The 27,176-nt window shown below is 38.3% G+C and overlaps 2 protein-coding genes across 7 annotated transcripts in view; both read right to left on the bottom strand.

The window, feature by feature from the left end:
* Positions 1–1,793: 1,793 nt before the first annotated feature.
* Positions 1,794–27,176, bottom strand: part of LOC115265347 (leucine-rich melanocyte differentiation-associated protein) — a 44,151-nt gene continuing 18,768 nt past the window's right edge. For 4 of the 6 annotated variants that reach the window (XM_029870031.2, XM_029870033.2, XM_029870035.2 and 1 more), the window contains exons 2-4: positions 18,799–18,897; positions 18,590–18,733; positions 1,794–2,474 (exon numbers count right to left, since the gene is read on the bottom strand). In XM_029870031.2, coding sequence (XP_029725891.1) covers positions 1,973–2,474; positions 18,590–18,733; positions 18,799–18,897 — 745 coding nt within the window. In that variant the 3' untranslated portion in view covers positions 1,794–1,972. Of the gene's footprint in view, positions 2,475–18,589; positions 18,734–18,798; positions 18,898–20,062; positions 20,524–27,176 lie in introns of those variants that run through there. The other 2 variants (XM_029870034.2, XM_062853878.1) reach the window with 2 other exon arrangements.
* Positions 2,411–27,176, bottom strand: part of LOC134288589 (uncharacterized protein DDB_G0283357-like) — a 498,750-nt gene continuing 473,984 nt past the window's right edge. The window contains exon 2 of the mRNA XM_062853871.1: positions 2,411–5,046. The gene's annotated coding sequence lies outside the window, so the exon portion shown is untranslated. The remainder of the gene's footprint in view (positions 5,047–27,176) is intronic.

Here is a 27,176-nt window from a genome sequence, read left to right as displayed (position 1 = left end):
CTTATCATTTTTTACTAATACAAGTAAACGACGAGTTCCTCCAGACCTCCTTTATATGACATTGCATAGATATATGAACAAAAAAAATTGAGGAAAATTCAGGGTCGCCTATTTTCCCGGAAAACTCAGGTGGAAATTTTTTGTTTTCCCCTGACACTACTTACTTTGAAAAATCATAACTCAAGAACGAAGCATCGTAGAAACAAAGTTTTTTAATGATAATGAAAGCAATTTTCTCAGAAATAAAAAAAAAATATGAACTGGAAAAAGTTTCCCACACAATTTTCCACAGTTGAGAAAATTCATAAAGAAAAGCCGGAAAAACTATGTCCGAACTCGTGGAAAATTTTCAAAAAAAAATTTTTGGGAATGTAATTTTATAAGCTTTGATCGCTGAAATTTTTGGAATGTACTTTTTTCTCGTTACTGAGTTATGGTCAATTATGTGAAAATGACCATGTAAGCCTATATTTTATGGTCATTTTTCACAAAATTTGCCATAACTCAGGAACGAAAATTAAGTGCATTCCAAAAATTTCAGCGATCAAAGCTTATGAAATTACCTTCTCAAAAATTTTTTTTTGAAAATTTTCCACGAGTTCGGAAATAGTTTTTCCGGCTTTTCTTTATGAATTTTCTCAACGGTGAAAAATTTTGTGGAAAACTTCTTCCATTTCATATTTATTTTTGTATTCCTGAGAAATTTGCTTTCATTTTCATTAAAAAACTTTGTTTCTACGATGCTTCGTTCTTGAGTTATGATTTTTCAAAGAAAAGGCTTTTATGGCACATTTGGACATTTTTCAACAAAATTGGCCATAACTCAAAAACGAAACAAAAGTGCATGCCAAAATTTTCAGCGATTAATCAACCTTCTCAAAAATATTTTTTCGAAAATTCTCCTCGAGTTCGGGCATAGTTTTTCTGGCTTTTCTTTACGAATTTTCTCAACTGTGGAAAATTTTGTGGGAAACTTTTTCCAGTTCATCTTTATTTTGGATTTCTGAGAAAATTTGCTTGCATTTTCATTAAAAAACTTTGTTTCTACGATGCTTTGTTCTTGAGTTGTCAGGGGAAAACAAAAAATTTCCACCTGAGTTTTCCGGGAAAATAGGCGACCCTGAATTTTCCTCAATTTTTTTTTTTGTCCATATATCCATGAGCCCTGCCTGTGGAAAAAGTTTCATGAAAATCTGAAACCCTTCGGCCCAAACCCGTACGGTAATAAAAAAAAATCCCCAGATATTGCTAAATAAAATCACCCTATTGGCCATTAAATACCTCTGAGGAAACATTTGGTCGTCATGGCCGCTTTTCTCGGTAGATCAGTCTAAATCTGATCTTGGATCTCTTAGCGAAGCGTGTTTTTACGAATTGGAATCCATTTTGTAAATAGGAACAGAAATCCTTAAACGCCTAAAAGTATGCAATGCCCTTGTAATTTCCTGCTGTTTCAAACTGTCGTGTTGAAACAACCTGTTCAACATGTTTTTCATATTTTTCAGGCATTAACCCTACGAATAGAAGCAAGACATTATAAAATTGACGCGAAAATATTTTTGGCCACTTGTTTGTATGGAGCCGCCCCATAGTACATTGAGACCCAAACAAACAAATTGTCCACATAGTACATAAACGCATAAGACGCCTAGTTTGCACTAAATACGCATTGTACTTTTGTTTTTATATTGGTTCGGAATGTTGGCTTTGCAGTCTTTGAAGGGAATCGAAAACACTAGTTTATGATTTATGTTGGGCAATTTCTCTACACCAAAAAAACGAACAATCACAGCTTACAAATAATATCGTTCACATTTGTACTTAAAACTGGTGACAAGTAAACATCAAACTCGTCCCAACGCAACAAATATATACACGTATACAAATGATATCAGCAGTCTCATGCTTAAGTCTAGTATATTCGAAATAAATCTTTTTTTTTTCCCCGAAGCTTTGGTCAATCAGCCAATCCTCAGGAATCATCCGACGCATCCCCCTTCCTATGCTGCAGTTCCTGTTCCTTCTTGCGTTGCCGCCGCTGGGCAGCCTTTCGGCTCATCTGCTGTCCCCGGCCAACGCTTTCGAAGATGTTGAACTGCGTCTGCCCGATGTTGTAGGTGTGCTTGTACTGCTTGGCTTGTGCCCGCTGGGCGGAGGTCACTTCCGCGTCGTCCAGATGGCTTAACTGGGGCAGAATACTGATCACCATCATGCGGTAGTCGTTGTGCTCGAGGGTGGAGTTCCCGTTAAAGGAGGAGGTTGCACCCGGATTACCCATTAGAGAGAGGTAGCGGAGCGATGGGCAACAGTCGCGGATTCGGTAGACCCACTTTTGGACGTTGTCGATTTCGCAGTGGTTGAGCCACAGGAGTGAAAGGTTCGGTAACGATGGCAGGGTTTTCTCGTCCGGTTGGGGGTTTTTGTCCAGGATGAGAGTGTTGAGATTGCGGAAGTGGCTCAGGAAGGAGAGGTCTCTGGTATAGTAGAAAATAATAGAAACAATTATTAGTAAACTGAGTAAACTTTTGCAACAGTTCAAAGTTTTTTTTTCATCTTTTTGGGAAGATACCAATAGTTTTCAATTTTATAAGGAGGATTGAGGATTTACGTTATGATTTTAGAGTTTTTTTCACTCCTCAGAAAATTGCCTAGGTCACCTCCACATTTCCTCGTGAGGAAGTTTCTGTCAAGCCTGATTTTGAGTGTTGATCTAGTGATATTGAAAGTGAACCCCCGTTTTAGTTTCGATCGCTGCGTGAAAGTTTTTCGCTCAATGTTTACTTTCGTGTAAAGGTGTTACAATCCATCCTAAAACATATCTGGGATAGTTCTCGACCGCTTTTGTTTTAATAAAGAGCAAGTATCTTCGATAAATCTCGGTTTATTTCAAACAGATAGACCTATCAAAGAGTCTCTCCTTTCCCGTACTCATTGGAGTATTAATACGTGATAAAAGATCTAAATATAATTTTACCTTAAATTGAAAAAATAATGTATTTGACTCTGTTGTCGGCATGCCTCGATAAAAGTTGGTCGCTTTTTACAACCACCACTTGGTCAAGAAGTTAGCTCCGCCGAACTGTGCCAGCTCCACCGAACCCGGTATGGAGCCTCAGCTTCAATAAAACTAGGATTCTCGGGAGTTTTCTGTGCGGGGACATAAACAAAACGTCCCAATGTTTCGTTGGCGCCTAACGCTCAAGAGAGTACATCACGCATTTCCGATGATCCGGGTAAAGTATCTACCCCATGCCAAGTAGGTGAGCAATTATACCATCCACCCTGTATTTTTTGGTCAAAGGCCAAAATCTCAACCCTGAACTTGTTTCCTGTGGAGCTTCCTGCTCCATCGACAACAGTAGAATTGTCTCATCAGGAAAACTGGATTAACCACTTTTAGCGACTAAAGACATCTCGCCAGATTTCTTCCCAAACTGTCATCCTGGCCGCTGCCGGCAAATCACATTGATCTTGCAGTAGAACATGAACGAATTTTTCAACAATCTACCAGATCTAGAAAAGATTGTCCTCGACAAACAACTTTTGGTAATTGCCCTGCAAGAAGTCCATAAATCAGTGCCAGAGAAATCATGAACAACACGTTGGGTGAAAAGTACATATAGACATATAGATTACTAAATCGAACCGAAATTTTAACCATTCCGTAGACATAGGCGGTGCAGCCGAAGTACCGTTCTCAACTATAGATCTGAATACCAACCTTCCACTTATAGCTGTACGGATGTCCTGGTCGATTCAGATTACAGTAATGACTAATAAAAAATGTACATAAGGATATCAGGTTCACTCACGAGGAAGAAAAGGAGGGAAAACTTCCATTTTTGGATCTATTAGTTAAGAGGGAAGACAGTTCGTCGTTAGAATTCGAGATTTACAGGAAACCTACCAATACCATGCGTGTCATCCCCTATTCGTCGAATCACTCCTTCCAACATAAGATGGCAGCTTTTCACCACATGGTTCACCGAATGCAGACTCTACCTCTAAGCGATGACGGAAAGAATAAGGAACTCACTCACATATTCGAAACAGCGAAAATCAACGGATATAAGGAGAGGACAATTCAGGCCATCATTGACAAAAAGGAGAGGTTGCGATATCGAGGATCCCTAACAACTCTTACCCCTATTTCAGAATCTTTGAAGCGAGTATCAGTCCCCTTCGATCAACACATCACTAATAATTTACGTTCTAGGTTCAGAAATTTCGGAATCGATTTAGTATTTTCTAGCAGAAGCAATCAGTTGAAGACTTCATTAGGTTCTACAAAGGATCCGGTCAACACCCTAAACAAGGCTGGCGTTTACAAAATCAGTTGCTCCCATTGTGATAAGGTCTACGTTGGTCAAACAAAACGGTCTTTGGAGGTTAGATTCAGGGAACATATGGCGGAGGTGGGAAAGGCGCAGAGGACAGTGAATAGAGGTTTGGAATACGATTTCAGGTCGAAAGTTGCTGAACATGTCTTTGAGGAGGGCCACCCTGTAACTACAGAGGATATTCAAATTTTGCGAAATGTAACTTCACCTTGGAAATTGGACGTTGCTGAGAGTCTAGAAATATACAAACAGGTACCTAACACGTTGTTGAATAAGGATCAAGGCAATGGAAGTTCGTGGCTTTTCAAATTATTACCCCCTAAGCACTCTCGTATGGCGTGCGTCTCATAATGTACCTGTGATACATGAACTTTGTTTACCTATCCTGTGCTGGAGGGAAATGTACCTATTCTGTGGTGGAGGGAAAATTTACCTATTCTATGGTGGAGGTTAATATAGATATAAGTTTTTGCATGCTCGGAAAAAAAAAAAAAAAAAAAAAAAAAAAAAAAAAAAAAAAAAAAAAAAAAAAACTACCTAGATTAAGCTACCTATTATTTTTACCTATGATGTATGAGACGTGTAGAATGCGATGGATCTCTTCAGTCGAGTCAAGTACAAGACACTGAAGACGACCTTACAGTTGAGGTCGAAATACGTATCTGTCAAAGGATGCAAATTCTTAGTGGAATTCAAAGGAACCGTACTTAACCCGATTTTCTTTTATTTACAGATATTCCCCTAACAAGCCCAGGTTAATCATCATCGACTAATAAAAGTTATACAAAATAATGTGTAACTTTTGATTGCGTACACAAATTAGCTGATTTTTAATTCAGAAATAGCATATTATGATTAGTTTATACCATAAAACATTCATCAAAATTGGTTTAGTATTGGCGCAGATATTGTCGATACAAAAAAAAATGTGATTTAGGCTAAAACTCTGTTGTTAGCTTATCAAAAAGTCTGAAAATTTGACAGTAAGCTCTCCAAGTAAGGAATAATAAGTGGGTAAATGTTCGTCATAATCGGTTCAATACTTTTTTCAAACAATTCAACAAAAAAACGTTTTATTTTCTAATTTTGGGCACTTTTTAACATGTTGAAATCAGTGTGCACTATTTTGACTGTAGAACTGGAAATACTGTCCCGATTTTGATAAAACTTTGACAGTGTAATGATGGGAGGTTCGACTGGAATTTGGTATTACATAAGTTTCGGCTTCGCAGTCATGAATTTTGCGTCGACTACATGGTTATCTTCGCCTACGTTTCGACCCGGGACGGGGCCTTCTTCAGGGCCTAAAATCATTTCAATTAATTACAAAATTTTGTTATTTTTTTGGACAATTACAAACTTACTCGATATTAAGACGACAAGTTAAAACAATTTTTACAAAATATAAAAAGTCGGTAGCTAAAGGGTTGAATTCTCTCCATAACGGGCATCGCTAAATGGGAGATACATTAGTCACATCACTATAATTTTTGTGCGTTTCATAGCTTTCTAAACTTACGTCTGGCAGTCATCTGTCACCAATACTGGCGGACATCGTCATGGAAAACATCATAATAAGAGCCATAAGAGAAACCAACATACCTCCTCAATATGTATATAAGGAAGTACGTTGATGACCTCTTTCTAGTTTTGCCCCAAGAGAAAGTGCAAGAAATTCTAGCAGTGTTCAATCAACAAAATGAAAACATCACATTCACATGTGAATTAGAACGCGAAGGAAAACTACCATACCTAGACCTTCTGGTAGTCCGGAATGATTGATTGATTGATTTATCTTTATTATAGAGACTTTCAGCCCTTGGCTGGTTCGTCTCTTTCCGGAATGATGACGGAACGCTTCAAACTGACTGGTATTCGAAACCAATGGCATCGGGGCGACTACTGAATTATCAGTCCTTTCATCCAATGGATCAAAAACTAGCCGTAGCAATGAATCTTATCGATCGTCTGAGATCATTAACCACGATCACAAGCGAAAACGAGCAAAACAAAACAATCACAACAATTCTCCGGAGAAATGATTACCCGATCCATCTAATAAACAGATTGATTCGTGAACCTCGACAGCCCCCAAGCAGCACCTGCAACATCATCCAAAATGTGGTTTTCTATGCTTTGGTCTAAAAGAGTTGCAATAAAAGCGCACGCAACTTCCATCTTGTCAGTTGAGTTGCATTTAAACTCCGAATATCGTTAGGTTGCAGTTTTGTTTCATAGGAATTACAAATAACATCGTATTTAACATCGATTTATGGAGGCGGAGCTTACATATTCCTCACAGTGGCAATACAGTCAGCTTGCATTAAATGTGCTATGTAACACACATGAAACATCTTACTCTGGTTTGTTTGTTCAGATTAGGTTCCAAATGTGTTGCGGAGAACATGCGCGTCTTTTCATTTTGACAGCTTTCTAACTTGTGGCAAAGACGGTACAATGAAGTAACGCGTCACTTCAGTAGCTTTTATGGTGCATTGAGCAGCAAATCTTTCACAGAGCTTCTGGTGTAGTATGTAAGGTGAGTGGTTAATACTCCTGGTGTCCATGGTTCGAGTCTGAATATATTTTTTTTTTCATTTTTTATCATTCCCCTAGCTCAAGTTGCACAACGATTTAAAATTTGCGCTTTTTGCGTTTCAAAGAAGAAGCAACTGTGTTCTGTTGTCCTTAATTTGAACAGTGAATAAATTGCACTGATGTTGCTGGTACTGGCTTTGAAACAAGTCGTGTTGCTTGGGCCGAATCAGATGGAAAAACCCACATTATATAGATCCATCATCAACGTTCCTGGTTTATCACCACAGATAAAACGAATACTTCGGAATAGCCTGCCATCCGTAGGCATTTCGTGCAAAAATGAGCACGCAGTCAGCTGTCTCTATAAAATTGTGAAGGATCCGATCTCCCTAATGGATAAAAGCAATGTCGTATACAGGGTAAACTGCATGGACTGTTAGATGTTGCTATGTGGGCATGACAAGAAAAAGGTTGAAAACTTGGATGTATGGACACAATACACACATCAACGCTCTTCGAAGACTCTTGGATAGTGGAGTTCAGTATAGCGACCCCAGCATTCAGCAGTTAAAAGAGAAAACTGCCCTTGTGGATCATTGTATATCCCACCAACACTGGTTCGATATCAACAACGCGAAGATCGTCGACATCACCCACAAAGATCAATCTCTTCCCACACTGGATATGTGCCATATACATACGTGGAACGGCGCATACTATAAACCAGCGCACCGACACCGATGGATTGAGTACTGCATACAGTTACCTTCTCTCTTCCATCAAACAACTGCAAACAGAGAAATTCGCACGGTTTGCAAGTCACTCACAGAGTACTTCAGCTGATGAGAATACAATAATGAACACCTCAGATTCTCTCTCTAACACCCCTACTAACCAATAGTTTCATTAGTGAGCCATACCCAAACCCGGTGTAACCAACTAGTGGCAAAACCCTAGAACCCCCTTTTTCGAAAAAACAGCTGATTGAAAAATCAAATGCAACCGTTGAGACATCCCAGTAAAGACAGACGTAAGTCCAGAAAGCTATGCACCGCACAAAAATGATAGTGATGTGACTAAGAGGCTGTTCATTAATTACGTAAGGGTATATTGGGGGAGGGGGATTTGAGAAATCTTACGCGTCATGCTAAAATATTTGGGCTCTCATACAAAAAAATCTTACAAGGGGGAGAGGGGGTATTGGAAAATCGTGAAAATTCCCTTACGTAATAAATGGACAGCCCACAGTGTATCTTTCATTTAGAGATGCCCGTTGTGGAGAGAAATCAACCCTTTAGCTACCGACTTTTTATATTTTGTAAAAATTATTTTAACTAGTCGTCTTAATATTTTGTAATTAATTGAAATAAATTTTAGGCCCTGAAGAAGCCCCCTTCCCGGGTCGAAACGTAGGCGAAGATAACCAAGTAGTCGACGTAAAATTCATGACTGAGGAGCCGAAACTCACATTTGACAGTGTAAAATTGTTGGGTTAAACTGTTTTCAGTGGAAGTTTCAGCCATTTCGGTTGAATACTTTCAAAGTTAGAGCAGTTTGAATTTCACTATACAGGTATACCTCGATTTAGTGGACCTTCGATTTTATGTACGTATTTTTATGGTGAAATTTTTAATATCCAATCAGGCTGATACAAATTTCACAAATACAAAGAAATTTAAAAAAAATCCGAGGAATAAACGATATTTTTTCTATCTTTGTAAAGCTATACTTGAGTTTGGATTATTAAATAAATTTTATCACCTGAGACGAGACTCGCGAAGAGGAAAAAAAAGCAACGTCAAGTGTAGCTCAAATGCAGCTGTCAGTTGTAGCCCGTTTGATTACGTATTGCTATCCGAGATAAATACTGAAGCCAAAATTCACTCCGAGCAGCTTCTTCTTCTCCTGTGCTGCCAAAAATAAATTGAAAACAAAATATTTCAATGATTACTTTGCTTGGCGATTGTTGGCGATGCAAAATTTCACCTCAACATGATTTTGTGTGTGAATGGGATTCAGTCACACTGCATGTGAGATGATGCGGTCACTTACGTGTTTGAACCACCAGCCCAAAACATAATGTCAACACAGATGGTCGGGGTTCTGCTAAACCGAACCAAAGATCATTTTTTGAAAAAATGAGTTTTCTTAACCATGGATGAAGAATACGTTGATCTACCTTCAGTGTAAAAATCCAGTAATTCTTACAGTTCTTCGTGGAGTAAATTCAAAATTTCTGTTCGGCAGAACATACAAAAAATGAAATTGCACCCAGCCAGAGTGAACTGTAAACCATTTCATAGAATCAGCGAAATATTTTAGTATTAATCTAGATGATGAACATTTCAAATTTCCTTATCGCCGTCAGATTTCTAACTTCTAGCCGACTCATAGTAACAATTTGTGAGAGAATTGAACACGTAATTAGAAATACGGGTGTTGGAGGATCCAATTATATGTCGATGAACCTGATCGCCATTTTTCCAAATCACATTCAGCCAGAGTGAACCAAAACCACTGTATTTTAGAATCATTTTATTCTCAACAATTCAAAAATCAACTGGTTTTGACTACATGCATTATGTCGATACACCTTATACTGATACTTTAACACAGAAGCCGTCATTGAACAACAAGGATAATAATAATAATAATAATAAAGGTTGAAAAAAAATCAAACACTTGGTTCGCTTTGGCTGATCGAAAAATGGCGTTTTCACGAAAACCATCCTTGAGAAGAATGTTTAGAACTTGATTCTGACTTAACGACTGACCTTCAGCTAGGTAAAATGACCTAGAGGTAACGCGCTTGGTTATCACTCAATTGATTCAAGTTTGAATCTCTTTCGTATTTTTGAAATTTGTTTTGTCTTGGCTTGGTTCACTTTGGCAGAACATTTTTATGGTTTTCTTCGACCAGCATACATTTGAAGTACACAAATTGCTCCACTTTCACATTTCAGGACCTCAGGACATGCAAGGACATCATTTGACATAATCACTCTTGCTCTGTGCCTGCACAATGCATGGCCTATGAAAAAAAAAACATGGGTGGCAATTGCTGAGCTGGGAGGGCTTCCGCCGTACATATTTCAAACTATTTTGAGACCTCCGTGCTACTATACTATACGCGTCCTCTCTGATTCATGTTAAGGATTGTGAGTGATATCGACTTCAACTTCAGACGATGAAAAATCGAGATTTTTTTTTCACAATCCGACTGGTTTTCTCTGAAACAAAGAAACACAGTCAGCCACACTGAACTATATACCATATTCCAATGTTTTTGTTCAGCCAGAGTGAACTGAGTGCAAAGTACTGAAAAATTAAATGTAATTACAGTAAGGACCCGATTTTGTCAGCCCCTGGTAGCATTTTGGGCTGACAAAATCGGGACATTTTTTAAAATCATTTTTTTATTCATGAAAAATTATTCTGAGCACGTCAGAGACGGAGATAGGTGTGGAGGGTCTGCTTTGGGTTCGTTCAATTATTACGTAACGCCAATGAGGCCCCCCCCCTGTGTTACGCTTCATACAAAATTTTAAAATTTCTCTTTCAAAATAGTTACGCGGTGGAGGGATAGGGTCTAAAATTGCCAAATTTTGCGTTACGTAATATTTGAACGAATCATTTGTGGTAAAAAAAATCGAAAGGGTGTTAGGGCACAGAAATAATGTTATTTGACAAAGTTAACATTCAGTACTTTTTTACAGCAGAACTATTAAATCTTTTATTTCTTTTACTTCTTGTCATAACATCCCTACTGGAACACTGCCTTCTCCTAGCTTTTACAATTGTGGTCTACAGAAGACGGTTGACACTGATTAGCGCAGTTTAAATCATAACATCTAACTTTAGCTGTCAACGAATGAAAAAGAACCAACATCTGATTGACAAGTATAGACACTCATACTGTCCGAATTGGGTTCTTTAGGGGTATCCGGATTATTCCATAATCGGATTCTCCGCCCAAAAATTAGTCGAAATCCAAAATTTCATAATTTTTGGACTCCGGGAACTATTTTTAAAATCCATTTAAAGTTTGTATGGGGAATTTTTTTTGTTCGGGTCGAACTGTCACTTAATCGATTGAACTGTCATTCTATCCACGAAAATAAAAACTGTTTTGTTAATTAAACCATCAAACCAAAGGTATTGGAATCCAATAAAATCACTTTATACTCAGAAAAATAAGCTCTTTCGATTAGGCTATAGAAAATAGCAATATTTTAATCACTAAACAACCCAATTGGCTACGTTTCCACTGCCTTTCCACTTTAATTTCCAGAGCCTTATCTCTAATGAATCTCTGGAGAAATCTATGAAGAAATGTTCGGGGAAATTTTTAGAGAAACTACCCGTGGATATACGGAACGTAACCCTCAAGACATTCCCGAAGGGATCCCAAAAGTAGTTTCTGCAAAAACCTTTACATGAGCTCCGGATAAATCCCTTAAGTAATTTCTGAAAGAATCGTTACTGCAATCTCCGTAGAAATCTCTAGAGGCATTTCTTTAGCATTCTCTGAAAAGTCATTGAAAGAATCCCTATTGCAATCTTTGAAGAAATCTCCTTGAGAAATCCATGGAGGAATTCCTGGAAAAAGTACTGGGGATGTATCTGGAGTAGTCTAAGGAGAAACCATTGCAGAAATGAATTGTTAAATTCTAGCATGAATTCCAGAAGAGTTTCCAACAAAATTTTCTAAAGGAATTTCAGAAGCAATACCAAGGGATTTTCGTAAAGAAATACCAAGAGGTAACCCTGGAAAAATCTGAAGCGGGACCCCCGGGAAATCCATAGAGGATGCCCAATCGGGAAACTGGGATTCTTGTATGAGTAATTACTGAAGGCATTAATAGAGGAACATTTTACGAAATTCTTAGGAGGATCCCTGAAGGAATCCTAAGAGGCATTCTTGAAAAAAAATCCTAGGAAAATCTCTAGATTTATTCATCAGTAGGTTGGCTCCAGGGGCACGTTCTCTTCCATTTGGGAAATTTGTGCCTTCCGTAGATTTATTCATGGACTAAAGTACGCAGTAATTCATATAGAAATTATTGCAATAGTATCTACAGAATTCTCTGAATACATCGCTACAGGAGTTCCTGTAGAAATTACTGGATAAAGTCCTACAGGAATACCAGCAAGAATTTCTGAAGGAATCTCAACAAGAGTTCGTCAACCTGGATCATAGGAAGAATGCATGAATAATTTTTAGGGAAATATCTGAAAAGGTTCTTTAGAAATTCCCAGAAAATTTCTTGGAGGAACTCCAGCAGAAATTCCAGGACTATCCAAAAAAGATATGTATGGAGAAAAGCCAGCAGGATGTCTTGCTAGAATCGCTAGGGAACTCCCTGGATAAATCCACGTAGCAATTGTAGGAGGAATTATTGGAGAAATCCTTTGAGAAACCCCTGGTTAGATCACTGTAGGAGTTCATGTAGAAAACTTTTGAGAAAAAATGCTGTCAGAATATCAGCAAAACTTTTGGAGGAACCCTAGCAGGAGTTCCAGAACAAGTCTCAAGAAAAGCTTTTGGGGAAATCACATGAGGAATGCATGAGAACATCTTAAAGAGACACACTTGAATGAATCGTTATAAAATTCCCGGAAGAATTCCTTCAAAAATTTCCGGCGGAATTCTTGGTGAAATACCAGCAAAAATTCTTACAAGAAACCACGCAAAAGTTCTTGAAGGAATCGCAGCAAGAATTTTTGGGGGAATCCCATCTCGAATTCCTTAAGGGTTTCTAATTAATACAATTCCCACAGCAATTTTTTAAGCAATCCAAGCAGGAAATCTACAATACAAATCTCATAATAAATCTAAACCAACATGTAAGAAAGGGCGGAACAACCATTGCATGTCTCAACTTCTTCCACCTCGTCTAGGCGTATTTTAATTTATTTATGCAAACTTATCCCGTTATCAGATAGAAAGGAGTCTGCTCTATCTGTTACTGGTCAGAGTTTACATGAAAAATGGGCCATGTGCTCAGAAGGAAAGGAGAAGTAAAAATTCGAAATGGTTGTTTCGCCCTTTTCAAATGTTAGCCTATCTGGATCAATTCAAACAAGTAAACCTAGAGGAATCCCAGAGATGCCGGAAAGAAGTAAATGGATTGACTTGTAATCACAACAACAGGCAGCGTTTATTGTTTGTTCTGTTCCAGAGGAAATTAGGAAGAATAGTCTTTAAGTCCATATAGCCGATTAGGTAAGCGTATGTGCAATCAGCAAAGCCATGCTGAGGAGTTTGATTTCCTTAACTACCTTATATATCTTCATGACTACCACACGATATATGTAAGAATGCAAAATAAACATTGGCTGTGGGGGATCTCAGTTAAAAATTGTAAAAGTTCTCATAAAATACTGCCGAGGAGCAGGCTGTGTCCCAGTTGGAACGTTACGCCAAGAAGAGAGAGAGCTGGAATCTTTTAGCAATTTAAAACAATATTAGTTTAAAACATTGGCGAGGGTTGGGTACTATAATTGCCTCAATGTGTTAGTTTGCAAAAAAAGTTTGGCCATTTTCAAAAGTTATACGAGTTTTGTTCATTGCGTAATTTTTCTATGACGCCTAAAAACATCAACTGCATTAATAATGATTACAAAATGAAAATTTCGAATGAAATACAAATTTATTTTTTACTTCAAAAAAAGCTGACAAAATCGGGTCAAAAAGCTGACAAAATCGGGGGTAGACAAAATCGGGGGTAGACAAAATCGGGGGCTGACAAAATCGGGTCCCCAATGTATATCAATGATTTCAAATAATTTACATGTATTCTTCATCTCTGATGGTTAATAAAGGCTTGTAAGCTACATGTGTGCGGAAAAGTTTCAAATTATCTCAGCTGTTGTTTATTTGTGAGTTGTTGAACTTTAAACTTAATTATCTCGGGATAAGCTTTTTGGCGCTTAGTTCGGTTTAGCAGAACCCCGGCCAGATAGGAAGAGAAAAACATAACAAACTGGAGAAAAAGAAAACCGTCTCGCGAGTCTCATCTCAGTTTATCACTAGAAGAAAAATCTCTTAATCAAATAACCAAGTGAATATACTTCATTTTTGTCACCCTTGGACCAGCCAAAGCGTGAAGGAACAAAAAGTGAAATAAATATTTGTTACGGCCTCAGTTTAGAACTTGTAGTTTGTATTATGATTACTTGAAATGCAGGGGAGCACTTCATATCAATGAGCCATTTTACAAAGTGACAACAATGTTGATGATGATATTGATTTTCACAGGTTAGGACGCTACCTCCTGTCAAAATTTCATTCATAAAATCGGCTCGTAAAATGGACTGTACACGGAGAAATCAAACTACCTAATTTTTGGGTCGATTTTACTCAAAGCTGAGTATATCGAATATACTAGTTACCCAAAATTAGGTTGTTTTCCCTCTTTCTCCCACCGATGTTGTCAAAAACAAACAGAGATGCGTCTACCCAATGGGGGTCCTTGAGCCCAATAAGCCAATTTTGAGTAAATGTAGGTATACTCAAATTTGGGTTGAATGAGGGGGGGTCTTGGGTTGAATTTACCTACTCTTAAGTATATTTTTTTGCTGGAGGTAAAGGCAATTTACCTAGTGTGAGTTTAATCGATTTACTCAAATTTGGCTTATTGGGCGGAACTATGGGATTGCGTCAAAAGAACTCAATTTTGGGTAGTTTGGTGGTTCCGTGTACATTGTTGTGTAAAGCACCCATAATTGCGCCAACAAAGCATACCTCATGACACACTTAGTTTTATATGTTTACCTTAATATCATACTTTCCTTTCTGACTTATTTTTTTATTAATATCTTTCGCTTGGTCGATAATCACGAAGAGCGGAGTACATGGGGTAATTCTCTAGCGATATTTTTTACAGATCCCTTAGCAATGACAATGAATTCCTGAAAGAATTTCTGAAAAAAAAACAGGAATTGGATTTTCTGAAGAAATTCCAGGAGGAATACCTGAAGAAACACTTGGAATCATCTGGTGAAATATTTTTGAAAAAATAAACATCCTGGAGAAAATCCCCTAACAAAAATCCTAAACAATGTTTTATTTAATTCCAGGAGGAATCCATAGAGAAATTTCAAGAGGTACGCTTGAGGAAAAGAATCCCTTCTAAGAATCTCTAAAAGACACTATAGAAAAAAAGTCTTTCTTAAGAAATCTCTGGAGAAATCTCTGGAAGAGAAATGTCTTGAATGCATATCTTAAGGAATGTTAAGAAATCTTGAGAAATTCCATAAAAAATATCTTGTAGGAGTTCTTAATTTCTGATTTTTATTGTATCCGTGAATCATTTTCTAAAAAAATCCTTGATTATTTTTTAAAAATGTTCATTGAAGGTTTTGATGCTTTGAAAAATTTTTGATTCCTCCATTTTGAAAGGAACTCTTGAAATATTTCCCATGCAACATTTTCGGAAGCTATTGCTAAACTTTTTTAAGAAGTTCTTGAAGAAATTTCTGAAGGATATTCTAAAGTTCAAAGAAATCCCTAGAAGATTTTGTGAAAAAAAAATCTGGCTGAATTTCTTTGGGATTTCCTTGATGATTTTTCTAAGTTTTCAAAGGAGTCCCTGGTAGATTTTTTAAGAATCCCTGGGAGATTTTTTGCGGAACTCGTGAAAGATTGTAAACTTGTATTCGACCGGTTTTGCTCTACTCTAGTTCCCGTCATAAAATTATACCCATCATGGGTTTGCGCGATTCCCAAACACTCATGTACGTCCATAACACTTTATACAACCGCAGTTTTCACCATAGTATTGTTTTTTTTCAGCCAGAGGTGCTGTACAGAACACTAGGCATGCAAATGAGTTGTTGCGAAGCAAAGCGTCGACAAACATGGGTCTTGTACGTATTCAAAATTACGGTCCATCCAAGTTTAATATACTTCCCAACGATTTAAAAATAATACAAAATAGTTTATTCTTTAAAAGCAAACTAAAGCAGTACATAACACAGAGTGTAAATGAATATCTTCTTTAATCATGTCAACCTTCTTCATTTTTATTTGTATGCAGGTTTTTCTGGTTCTGCTAGTTTTTTCGTGCATTCTCATTTTTATTTTATTTTATTTATTTATTATTTTTTAAATTGTAAATACCAGTAGTTAAATAATTATCTGCCTCATAAAGACTCACTCATTTAAAAGAACGTTAGTTGTTAGCTTTTATCGTTATTCGTTTTTAGTGTGAACCCCTTCAAAGGAACTATGTTCCACAGGGATTTCACCTTATATCCTTTGTGATATGTACTAAGTCCCGCGTTTTTTGTTTCTAATTCTAATTTAGTAAGTGTCTATCACCAGATTGCTCTCTGCGCGAGATATTTGGTATGGGGGTCAGCGGAGTGTATTAAAAAAAAATTTTTTTTTAATAGAATCCTGGGATGGATTTCAGCAAGGGTCAATGAAAGAACTGTCGAAAAATCTGTGGAAGTTTTTTCAAAGTAATTCTTGGAGAAATTTGTAAAGAAATCTCTGGATTAAATCTGCACAGTTTAAAATTGTTACATCGAGTTCGCTGTAACAAATTGACCTCCATCGCTTTCCACACAATTCTCCGTCGAATTGTAAAATTACAGGTTGTCTGCAGTATGGAGCTTGCTTACAATTTTGCGTGCAAGATATTCTTTTATGTACAATCGAATCGAATAAAATGGAAATTTAAGCGTTCTAATATTTACGTGAAGTGTAATTTTCAGAATTCCTTTCTGTGTGGAGATATTTCTGACTGAATTATTGTTCGAATTTGTAATGAAAGCCATGGGATATTTGCTGAAAGTATCCCTCAAATTTTTTTTGAAGTAACCCCTAGGGCAGTATAGAAATCCCTGCATTAAATTCCAGAATTGATCTCACATTTTTTTAATAACTTTTTTTCAGTCCCTAAAATAATCTCAAGAAGATTTCCTGACATAAATTGTGAAACTTGTGGAGGAATCCCTAGTGGAATTTCTGGAGAAATTGAAAGTTACTGGGGAATTTTTGGTGAAATCCTTGGAAGAATTTCCAAAGTAACCCCAGTACAAATTTATGAAGGATCTTTTGAAACATTTTCTGAAAAAAAAACTCTGGAATAGTTTCTGAAGGCATCGCTGAAAGTTTTATTAAAAAAATCACTGGAGTAATTCTGCTCACATTCATAGATATTTTTTTCTTTGAAAAAAATGAGAATTTTCAGAAGTAAATCATTTGAGATGCTTTGGAAGGATTATTTGTGCAATTTGTAAAAGAGGAGGAATTTATAAATAAATTCTTAAAGAAAATTTCCGAATGAATTGTAAGAGGATTTTTGGTCGAATACGCAAACAAATTTCCGAAAGTTTTTTTTTCAGAAAAATTTTTAATTCCTGGAAATTTTTTTGGTAGATTTTCTTAAAGAATCCCCAATACATGCTGCAAACGTTTGCCTAGAGAAATTGCTGAATAAATATCCAGAGGAATTTCTGAAGTAATCCCTGGGCGAATTTCTCAAATACATAATCTTTGAAATGATGAGGAATTGAGATTTTATTTGGGTTCTTTGGAGACCGTCGTAATAAAGTTGAAAATTCTGGGTATTTAACACCGCAGAAATGCAACAGAAGGCAACCGAGCATATAGCAGTACAAACCTTGATGTAAATTTCTGGTTGAAAACTGTGGTAAGAGAAGCATGGTCCAAAGAGTGATAGACAGATTGTACCTTACTTACTCGGAAAGTAAAGGGTAACACAATTCCCTGGGAAGACAGAATCGATCTGAAAGAGTAACTAGTGCTACCTCGTCTCAGGACCTGACACAAGAAGGCTTCACATAACATGGAAGGAGGTGCCAACCTTCGAAAAGTATGTGATTCATGAGGAACTCGTAACATCGTGGAGCACATGTTGTATGTCTGTGAGACATTGGCACTACGTTGGACACTACAAGGATTGAGAGACATCGACACAACTCTAAGTAACGACTCAACGACGGAGGCAGCCTTGATATGTTTCCAGAACACAAAGCTGATCTCTACAATTTAAATCAAGAATCGACTGGAAAAAGTTGAAGTCCCTTGAATAGGCTACGACAAAGGACCTTTAAACTCTTCGGACGCTATAACTTTTGATGACAAGCATTAACTGCAAAAACGTCAGCCGAAGATGACAGCAATGAAATGATACTCTGTTAAAATATCGGGTTTAGCCTTTTAACAAAGCCTTGTGGCTTCTATCCTTTATAATATCATTTCACTTACACTCTGTAAAAAATTTACCACTATGTATCTCTAAAAGTTCCTCTATGTTAGATCCATCTGCCACTAGAAACGAACCAACCGAGGGCTGACAAGTTCTCTAATAAAGTTTAAAAATAAGTATTTGACTAAAGATATATGCAAAGTATATGCAGAAGCATGGCTTATTCATTAGCGCAAAAGAAAGTAAACAAGGAGTGCTCTCTTTGTTGGATAGGTCGTTTTGAAAAGTTGAGCGAATTGTCTAAGATTGTGCCACCTTCTCAACCAACACAGAGGTACTACATAAGTCTGCGTAGAACCAAGTCTAAATTTATCCACCTAAGCGTTATGTAGACTTATGCAGAACATGTGTGTTATGGACTTGAGTTTGAATATGTATTTGCCACTAGCTTAAAGGATGGTAAATCCGTGGAGGTCTATTGGTCACTTCATACAAAAGTACGCTTTAAATAATCTCAACTCGACTTACTTGATATCGTTGTAGCTCAGATCCAGGATGGTCGTCGTCTTGGAGAACTTTTCCGCGATTTTACGTGGAATCTTGGACAGTTTCTCGTAGGCCAACGACAGCCTCTCTCCACTCCCGTCCGAATCCGGATATTGGCTAGCGTTGCTAAAATGGTGTTCAAATGTGATCATCCGGATAAACGAACAGATGTTAGAACATCCAAAACTTACCTCATATTGCTTTTGATCGACATCGAATCGGACGACCAGTCGTAGTTCAGGTACAGCTCGTCATCGTCGTCTACGTGCGAGTAGTTCTCGATGAAAAATCTACGGGAAGAATGAAAGGATCGTTGGTTAGCACTCTCGACCGTGACAGGCAGGCAGGCGATACGCTCAAGTAACGTCGTAATTTGTAATTATTGATTCTTGCATGGGTTCAGTGCATTTCAAAACCATCGTTCGGCGATAAGGTAATGGCCGTGAATGCAACTCTCGGTGTAGAAAAGAGAGAACCGATGACGTTCATTGCCAGTGTGCGGATGTAACTTCAGTTTGTAGTACCGTAAGATGAGGGTATGTTGATCATTCTGAGGTACAATCTTACGTTGTTTATGCTTGTCCCAAAACAAACGGCGCCGTATTTTTTACAATTCTAAGATGAGAACGATACCATTATCTGGTCGACATCTCTTGCGCAAGCATTACGAGAAAAAAAACTTAAAGCACTTTTAATGTTCGTTAACTCCATCTAGTGTCAGGTAATGTCATCAACCAATACGCCGTAATGTATGCATCAACACATTGATGTGTTGATGTGCTATTTTTGCGGATGAACTGATACACACGTTTAATCATATTTCTACACAGATAAAAATAATGACATTTACACGTCATGTAAACTTAATTTTAGTAATGTAAAGTTAGTGATTTGACGGTTTACATGATATATCATGTAAATTTACGTTATATGTCATGTAAAAACTCAGAGTCATGCTGAATTACATGACATATAATGGAAGTTTACATGATGTTTCATGAATTTTACATGATATGTCATGTAAGCTTCTGTGATATCCCACGCTCCAATTATGTGCATCATATGTCACAGAACTTTACACTCTTTTTTCGATCTGTGTATGATTGATAAAACCCAGCCACGTGCCAAAAGTATAATTTCATGTATTTGTTTAATAATCGTTATTTTGTTGACTACTTTTAGTACTTTAGTTACTAAATGGTTTTGTAGGATTTGGAGCAATTCATACATTTTCGCATAATTTGCTGAGAGTGGTCATTTTGTCACCCGATTACTGTACAAGATTAAGTTTACAATTTGGAGAGAAAGGGAAAGAATGAACTCTCAAGCACAAAGTTCTCCCAACGTTCGCAGTTACAATTCCCATTTGGAATGTTTGAGATGTAAACACAAACAGAACTCGAGCAGCTATTGAGGACACTTGGGAACAATGCACTTCGTGACACGTGGTCTTACTCTTATTCAAAAACTATGAGTAATTACATCATTTTCGGTAGTACTACACCCACTAAAACCGACGTTCCCGACTATTCCCTAAGGAAAACTTCTTCGCTGGCCGAAATAATTCACTAAAACAAACAGACGACGACTTCCGACTGGATTCGTTGACAAAAAGCTACTGCGCGAAGCTACGGACAGCCTCCACCATCTGCCGAGTGTCTTCCAGAAGATGTGACACAGATAGCAGGGCACTATCAGTCAGTCGCCACATTCTCGGCGTCATCGGCACAGCGACACCATTGCTGGCTGGCGGCTGATGCTGTGTGAAGAAATTGGCGCTTCTTCCAGGCACTGACTGACTGTTGGCACCGATGATGAACAGCACGCATGATCACCTTTCGCCGTCGCCATTAATGGCCAGGGTGTCATTTGAGAAGTCATCGTTCCAACGGCTGAATATGTTGGCCATTATTCTTCGAAGGCGCCGATCGCACATCGTCTTGCTCTAATGAGGTGCGTGGGGAAGAGTGGGGTAAAATGCACTCAGATTTAAAAATTCCAGAAACATGTACAAGATGCTGTCTTAAGTAACTCTTGACACATCTCATTAAAGAACATCAACATTTGAAACATTTTCGTAGCAGAAATCTTTCAACTTAAAGAAACTCTCAAGTGAACCTTACAAATACCAGTTGTGCATATTTTGACCCATCCTTTTACAGTAGGATTGTTTTCCACAAACCGTACACTATGTTAGTAAGCTGTTCCCAACGCGATGCAAAACGAAGGCTAAATGGTACAAATTTCCAAAATATTCATCTGAGATCTATAGTTTCATTCCTGAAAAGTCTAGTTTGATTTCTCTCAGCGAACGGAAACCAATTTCAAAAGGGCCCCATTGCTTTCGAAAATCAATACTTTTTACACAGTCGTTGATCATACTCCATCCCGTCTACACAGTTTTTTCTTATAATCAGAAAAAGGAGGATTTACTACATGCTTTGCAAGAATGTACTGATTCCAATCATGTTTTGTTTGGGAACCACTGGCTGCTGAAAAATATGATTTACAGACAACAGCTACTGTCCTTAAGCTCGTCAGATCTCAATGAAGCATTATTCGCCAAACTCCCCATCATTCCGCATACAGAGAGCCCAGACTTCAGCCAGAAGTGACGACACCCAAAGCAAACTCCTGAACCGATGACGGCCCGCTTATCTTATCAGTCACCCTGATGTTGATTTGTCAGCAATTAAGCCGGGATTTTCACCGAAAGTGCGAATTAATGAATGATGCTTAGCTGGGCTAGCGTGCACCACCATCATCCGCCATCATGCACTTTCCAATCAAGTCAATTGCTGCGCGGGATTGCGAATTTGCAATTATCAGCTTGGGTCGTTTGTTAAAATGCAATTAAGCAATCATCTAATGGGTTCTGGAAGGCATTAACCTTTGCGGAGTCAATGTATTTTGTCTTATTGCTATCAGAACTGTGCGGTTTTTATGAGTTTGTTTTCCAATGAGCTAGAAGATGAAATTCTGATTCTGATTCGAGCAAATCATAGTCGTAAAACTATTTTAAAATTATTCTACGCATGATGCCCTTGGAACGAAAAAGTATTGTTGACGGTTTGACAAAGTCAACAAGAGATTAGGCTAAACATAGATTGGGCTCGATTCGAAAATAAACTTGACTATACTGACTCAGCAATAGTGGCTTCTCGAGCATTGTAGCCACGAACTTTTATCAATTACTGTCATAAACATCGAACTTGGGGGGTTCTCGGGCTTGCAGTCTTCGGTCTGCAATCAAAATGACTTATATTTTCTATGCCAGGGGTTTCCAGAACTTTTACTTCGCGGTGCTCTTTTTGGAAATAAGTTGCTACGCGGTGCTCCAGTTTATAAAATCAAAGACGTTTAATTGAAATCTAAAAACAAAAAGATTTTACACGATTTTATCCACCTGACACGATGGATATTTTTTTCGTTACTCTACGGAGCTCTCAACGAGTGGAATTGTTGTTCAACCTGCAATAATTTCGTTCAGATAATATTCTTTGACACTTTAGGCTCAATCCCTTGTTGAATCCTTTGCAAGATCTTGACAAATTCTTCACGGGATCTTGAGCAGATTTCTGATCAAGTTCCTGCAAAGTTAATGGTAAATATGCTTATTAGGCTGTGGCTTATTGAAGTTGTTGAAACCTGGAATTCGTAAGCTCTTCTGGATTCAAATGACATAAATAGAGAAACTTCTTAGTTTGAGCCAAAATATTGAGATTTAGAGGTGGCGCAATCGCCTGAAGCTTGAGATCCTAGGACTGAGCGAAGTCCGTTGGCCGAACTTTGGAGAACACAGATTGGCGTCGGGTCAAATTCTGCTATACTCTGGCCTACGAGGTGAACACGTTCCTCGGCACCGTGGAGTTGGTTTTCTGCTCAGCGCTCACGCTCACGCTGCGCTCACGAAGTGGGAACCTATTAATGAGAGGATAATTGTAGTCAGATTCAGAACACGGATTCGAAACCTTATCTTGATCCAATGTTACGCGCCAACTGATGCTACCGAAATGCAAAACAAAGAGAACTTTTACAGTCAACTGAATGCTGTCGTGAACAAGACTCCGAAAGGTGATATCAAGATCCTCATGGACGACTTCAACGCGAAGGTTGGTTCCGACAACTCGGACTATGAGCACGTCATGCGACGCCATGGTCTCGGAGAAATGAGCGAAAACGGAGAGCTGTTTGAAGAGTTTTGTGGCAAAAGGATATGGTGATTGGGGGATGGCTCTTTCCGCATCGGCCAGTGCACAAAGTGGGATGGGTTTCTCGTAATGGCGTCACGGAAAAGCAAATCGACCACATCTGCATCAGCCGAAAATGGAGACGGAGCCTTCTTGATGTGCGAAACAAACGTAGCGCCGACAATGCGTCCGACCATCATCTCCTAATCGGCGAGATTCGACTGCACATTGCCAGGATCCAGCGACAGGAGGAGAAAATCGGGCACCGCACTATGGGGCGGCTCCATACAAAGTGGTGGCCAAAAATATTTTTTTGGTTTTTTCTGCATTTTTTGATAATATTCTATTGAGATTAGCATAACATTAGTCAAATTTATGTATTTTCATCTCATCTGGAAGGTGGAACTAGTATTTAACCCAGTTAGGAGCCACTTATTCCTGAACAATAAACTTAAACGTTTGTTTTTAATTTTTGGGGCAGTTCAAATGCAAATTAAAACTAGAATAAGATCGCCATGCACAAGATAAAATAGGAGATGTGGAGGTTGAAGACCCCCCCCCCCTCTCTCTAGGTAAATCTGATCCCCCCCCCCCATTTTTAATGTTCTATAAGAGTATTTTTCCATCAATCAGGTATTTTGGTGAAGAATTATTTATCTACCAAGAGCCGCCCGCTCCAACTTATCTACCTTCCCCCCCCCCCTACTGTAATATTTTTTCAAACTCGTCGAAAGGATAATTTTTAAATATGCATCTATTATTTTACTGAACACATATCAACATCATTAAGGTGAATATATAACAAAGCCACCCTTTGAATTTTCAAAAGCACAAATCTGAAGAACCGAGGGTTGTTTTGCGTTGAAAAGTTGATCGACTGGTCACCACCAGCGGGTCGCCAATTGATAAATTGCCGTCATAAATTTTATTAATTAACTATCTCTTGACACTTAATCAAAATCACAAGCAATATCTACTCATTCTTCTGTTTATGTGACATCATTCCACATATTTTTTTTAGAAATTGTAAACATTTTAGATTCACTTTCACAATTTTTGAGAACATGGTCAATCAAATTCACCATATTTGAATCGTTATGTCTATATGATTTTTTTCTCGTGACCAAATGAGCCTTTCTATAGTGTCAACATTACCGCCAAACATAACATCGTTTTCAAGTACCGAATAAGCGTCGCGCCTATCTTTATTGTATTTTTCAAAGCATTTTTTTTTGCGTGAGCCTTTTGATATGCATTGTAAAAATATTGTGCTACGCATTTCAACTTTTGAAGTACAGTAGACGTTCGTTCGGTGCAAACGCTTTAACTGCAATGCTTTTTAACTGCAAGTTCGCTAAGTGCATCAATTTTGCAGTTATCACACCGCTATCCGTACAGTAAAGTAGACGTTAGATACCTGCAACATGTTTACGTTTCACTTAACTGCAGCAACTGGCAGATGTCATAGAACTGTCAGTTGCTGCAGAATGCAGCCAATGTGTATTAGAAAAACATCGCATCGCTGTTGACATTTCATCATGACGGATAGCGGTGCGATAACTGTAAAATTGTTACACTTAGCAGACTTGCAGTTAAATCGTTTGCACCGAGCGAGCGTCTACTGTAGTCGTGCTTCTTTAGCAAGATCAAAATTATATTATGCCTTGATTTGATATACCGCATTTAGTTCACTACTGGACTGCGAACTGCGACATTATAAGTGCGAAAGCGTAAATAAAAGTGCGCGATAGCATCAAATCAGGTTGATGTCTTCGGCGCACTATTTCTTCAATCTATGGAGAACAAGTGCTCTGAAGACACCGAGTTGATTTGATGCAATCGCGCACTTTTATTAGCGTTTTCGCACTCGTGAAAACTAGTGCGATAGTCCAGTGGTGAACTAAATGCGCTATATATTCAAATGCTTTTGTTGCATTGACTATTTGAGATTTTTAAGATCTAACGTAACACTACAGATAACAGACGCCTCACTCTACTCAGTTCCCATCGTTTTCCTTTTTAACGTAATTAGCATTGGGCGGTTTTCGTGACAATGATTTTTATCGCATTTTGTTCCAAGTGATACGTCTGTTTGTCTGTGGTAGAACGATGCTCCTATCACAGACAAACAGACGTAACACTCTGATAAATGCCATCGTACACCGATTTAACGGCCAACTTCAAAATTTGATAGTTGGCCAACTGACCACTCGTGGGGCTCTCATCGTTTTTGTTCGAGTTTGACGTTTGCCCACTACCGCCACCTAGTCGATGGTTCTTTAAGCATTGGGCGAACATGTTTCCGTGACTAGATTTTGCATCGAAGAATGTTCGAAGTGTTACGTCTGTTTGTCTGTGCTCCTATGTTCCATATTACCACAAACTATTATTTTCAGATTTGTTTTCGTTTAATTAACTACTGTGTGATATTCACGTTGCCAGCATTTAAGTTGAAAACAAACTTATGATTTGAAAACATTGTACTCGTCTTTAAAATACAAGTAGGAAGTTTTTCGTAAAATAAATACATAAGATGTGGTGTTTCTTTCTGCGTTGGTAAATATGTATTGAAAATATAAACAAGATTTTCAGGAACAAAAGAAGCATTTTAGTCTAGATGGATTGATACAATTTCTGAATGGAACAATAATTTTCGGTCAGTTTTTACCCATATTTATCATAAAAAAATTAAATGTGCAACATTTTTGAGACTTAATTTGACAATTAACAGTTCCACCTTTGAAGCACTGTTTAGTTTGTACGATTTTGTTGTATGTGCTCGCATAATCAATAATCGTAATTAACAATAAATAATAATTAAAAAAATCAATTTTTCGGATTTGTGTCAAAATGACGCTCATCCGCAGCTATCCGCAGCTGGATTCACGTTCCGCAGATAGTATAAACCCCAAACTAAACTGTGGTGGCGGCCTCTTGGGACTGCTCGACCCTGCTTGTTAGATATAGACCAACTTGGGCAAAAAATGTTGCTTTAGTCAATAATTACCCACTTTTAACTAATTTCAATTAACCGTGTAACCTCAACAGCACACCCATTTTGTAGTTCAGATTATAACATTTCTAACGGTGGATTAAATTCCAAAATGAAACCGTTTTTTCACTGAGAAAATTGCATTTGTTTAAAATGCATTTTTTCTACAACTTTCACTATTTTTCTAAGTCTGTTATCTGTGGCGCAATGAGTTTCCATCACAGAGGGCTGAAATTTTGGGAATCTAGGTTTTAACTATCTGGCTATCAAATAGTATATAAGACACGTCATTCAAAGCAAGTAAATTTTTCGATTTTTGGCCACCACTTTCTTCATAGTGCAATTCAACACACGCTGACTGGAAGACGCTGCGGTGAAAAGGTCCTTCGTTGAGGAGCTAGAGAATCGTGCTGCGAATATTTCAGAAGGTGGAAGCGTAGAAGATCAATGGAGCGCCATCAAGAACGCCTTTATCGCCACCGGCAAGATTAATTTGGGTGAGCTACGCACCCGAAGAAAGCAGTGGATCACAGATGATACCTGGAGGAAGATAGAGGAGCGGTCAATTTGAATTGCCCAAAATGCTCTCAAATAATGTTTTATCAAATTTTGCTTCCTGAGGGGGTGGTCGTGGGTACCGACTTTTGCCAAATCCCATTTACACTCAATCTGGTACGGTCAAGGCGTCAACAGTGTACAATCAAAATGGTCAAAAATAACGTTTTATCAAATTTTGCTTCCTGAGGGGGTGGTCGTGAAGTGAAGTGAAGTGATTTTTTTTTTTGGAAAATGTGCACCACGTGGGTGGTGGTAATAATCACATTAACAATTTTACATGGTTATTTTGAAAAAAAAAATCTTTTTTGACTTAAAAATAAAGCTCCTTAGTCGTCGACTAACCGTGACTAAGGAGGACGACAGGGCTGGAAGGAACACAAGGAGCGAAAGCCGTAGCCCATCAGCGCTTTTCGGTTCTCGGGAAGGAAGTGAAACGCTTATGTAGACGGGACAAAAGAGCGTGGGCGGACTCCCTAGCCGACGAAGGCGAGAAAGCCGCAAACACAGGCGACATCCGTCTCCTCTATGATGTCTCACGTCGCCTTAGTGGGACCAAGATGAATGCTACGATGCCCATGAAAGACACGTCTGGACAGTTACTGACCGACTCGGCTGACCAGTTGAAACGCTGGTTCGAGCACTTTGGATACCTTTTTCAAGTGTCGGTCACGCCGTCAACACCTCAGCATGATCCGCCAAGGATTCGATGCATTACCCGTGTCAACACCGAAGCTCCATCAGTGCAAGAGATAGAAACAGCCATCCGTAGCATGAAATCGAACAGAGCCCCAGGGGCCGGTCGCATATCAGCTGAGATGCTCAAAGCTGA

The sequence above is a fragment of the Aedes albopictus genome, chromosome 2 (assembly GCF_035046485.1).
Source record: "Aedes albopictus strain Foshan chromosome 2, AalbF5, whole genome shotgun sequence".
In the NCBI taxonomy this organism is placed as follows: Eukaryota; Metazoa; Arthropoda; class Insecta; order Diptera; family Culicidae; genus Aedes; species Aedes albopictus.
Note: the sequence above shows the minus strand (reverse complement) of the source record. Positions and strands in the feature narration are given on the sequence as shown.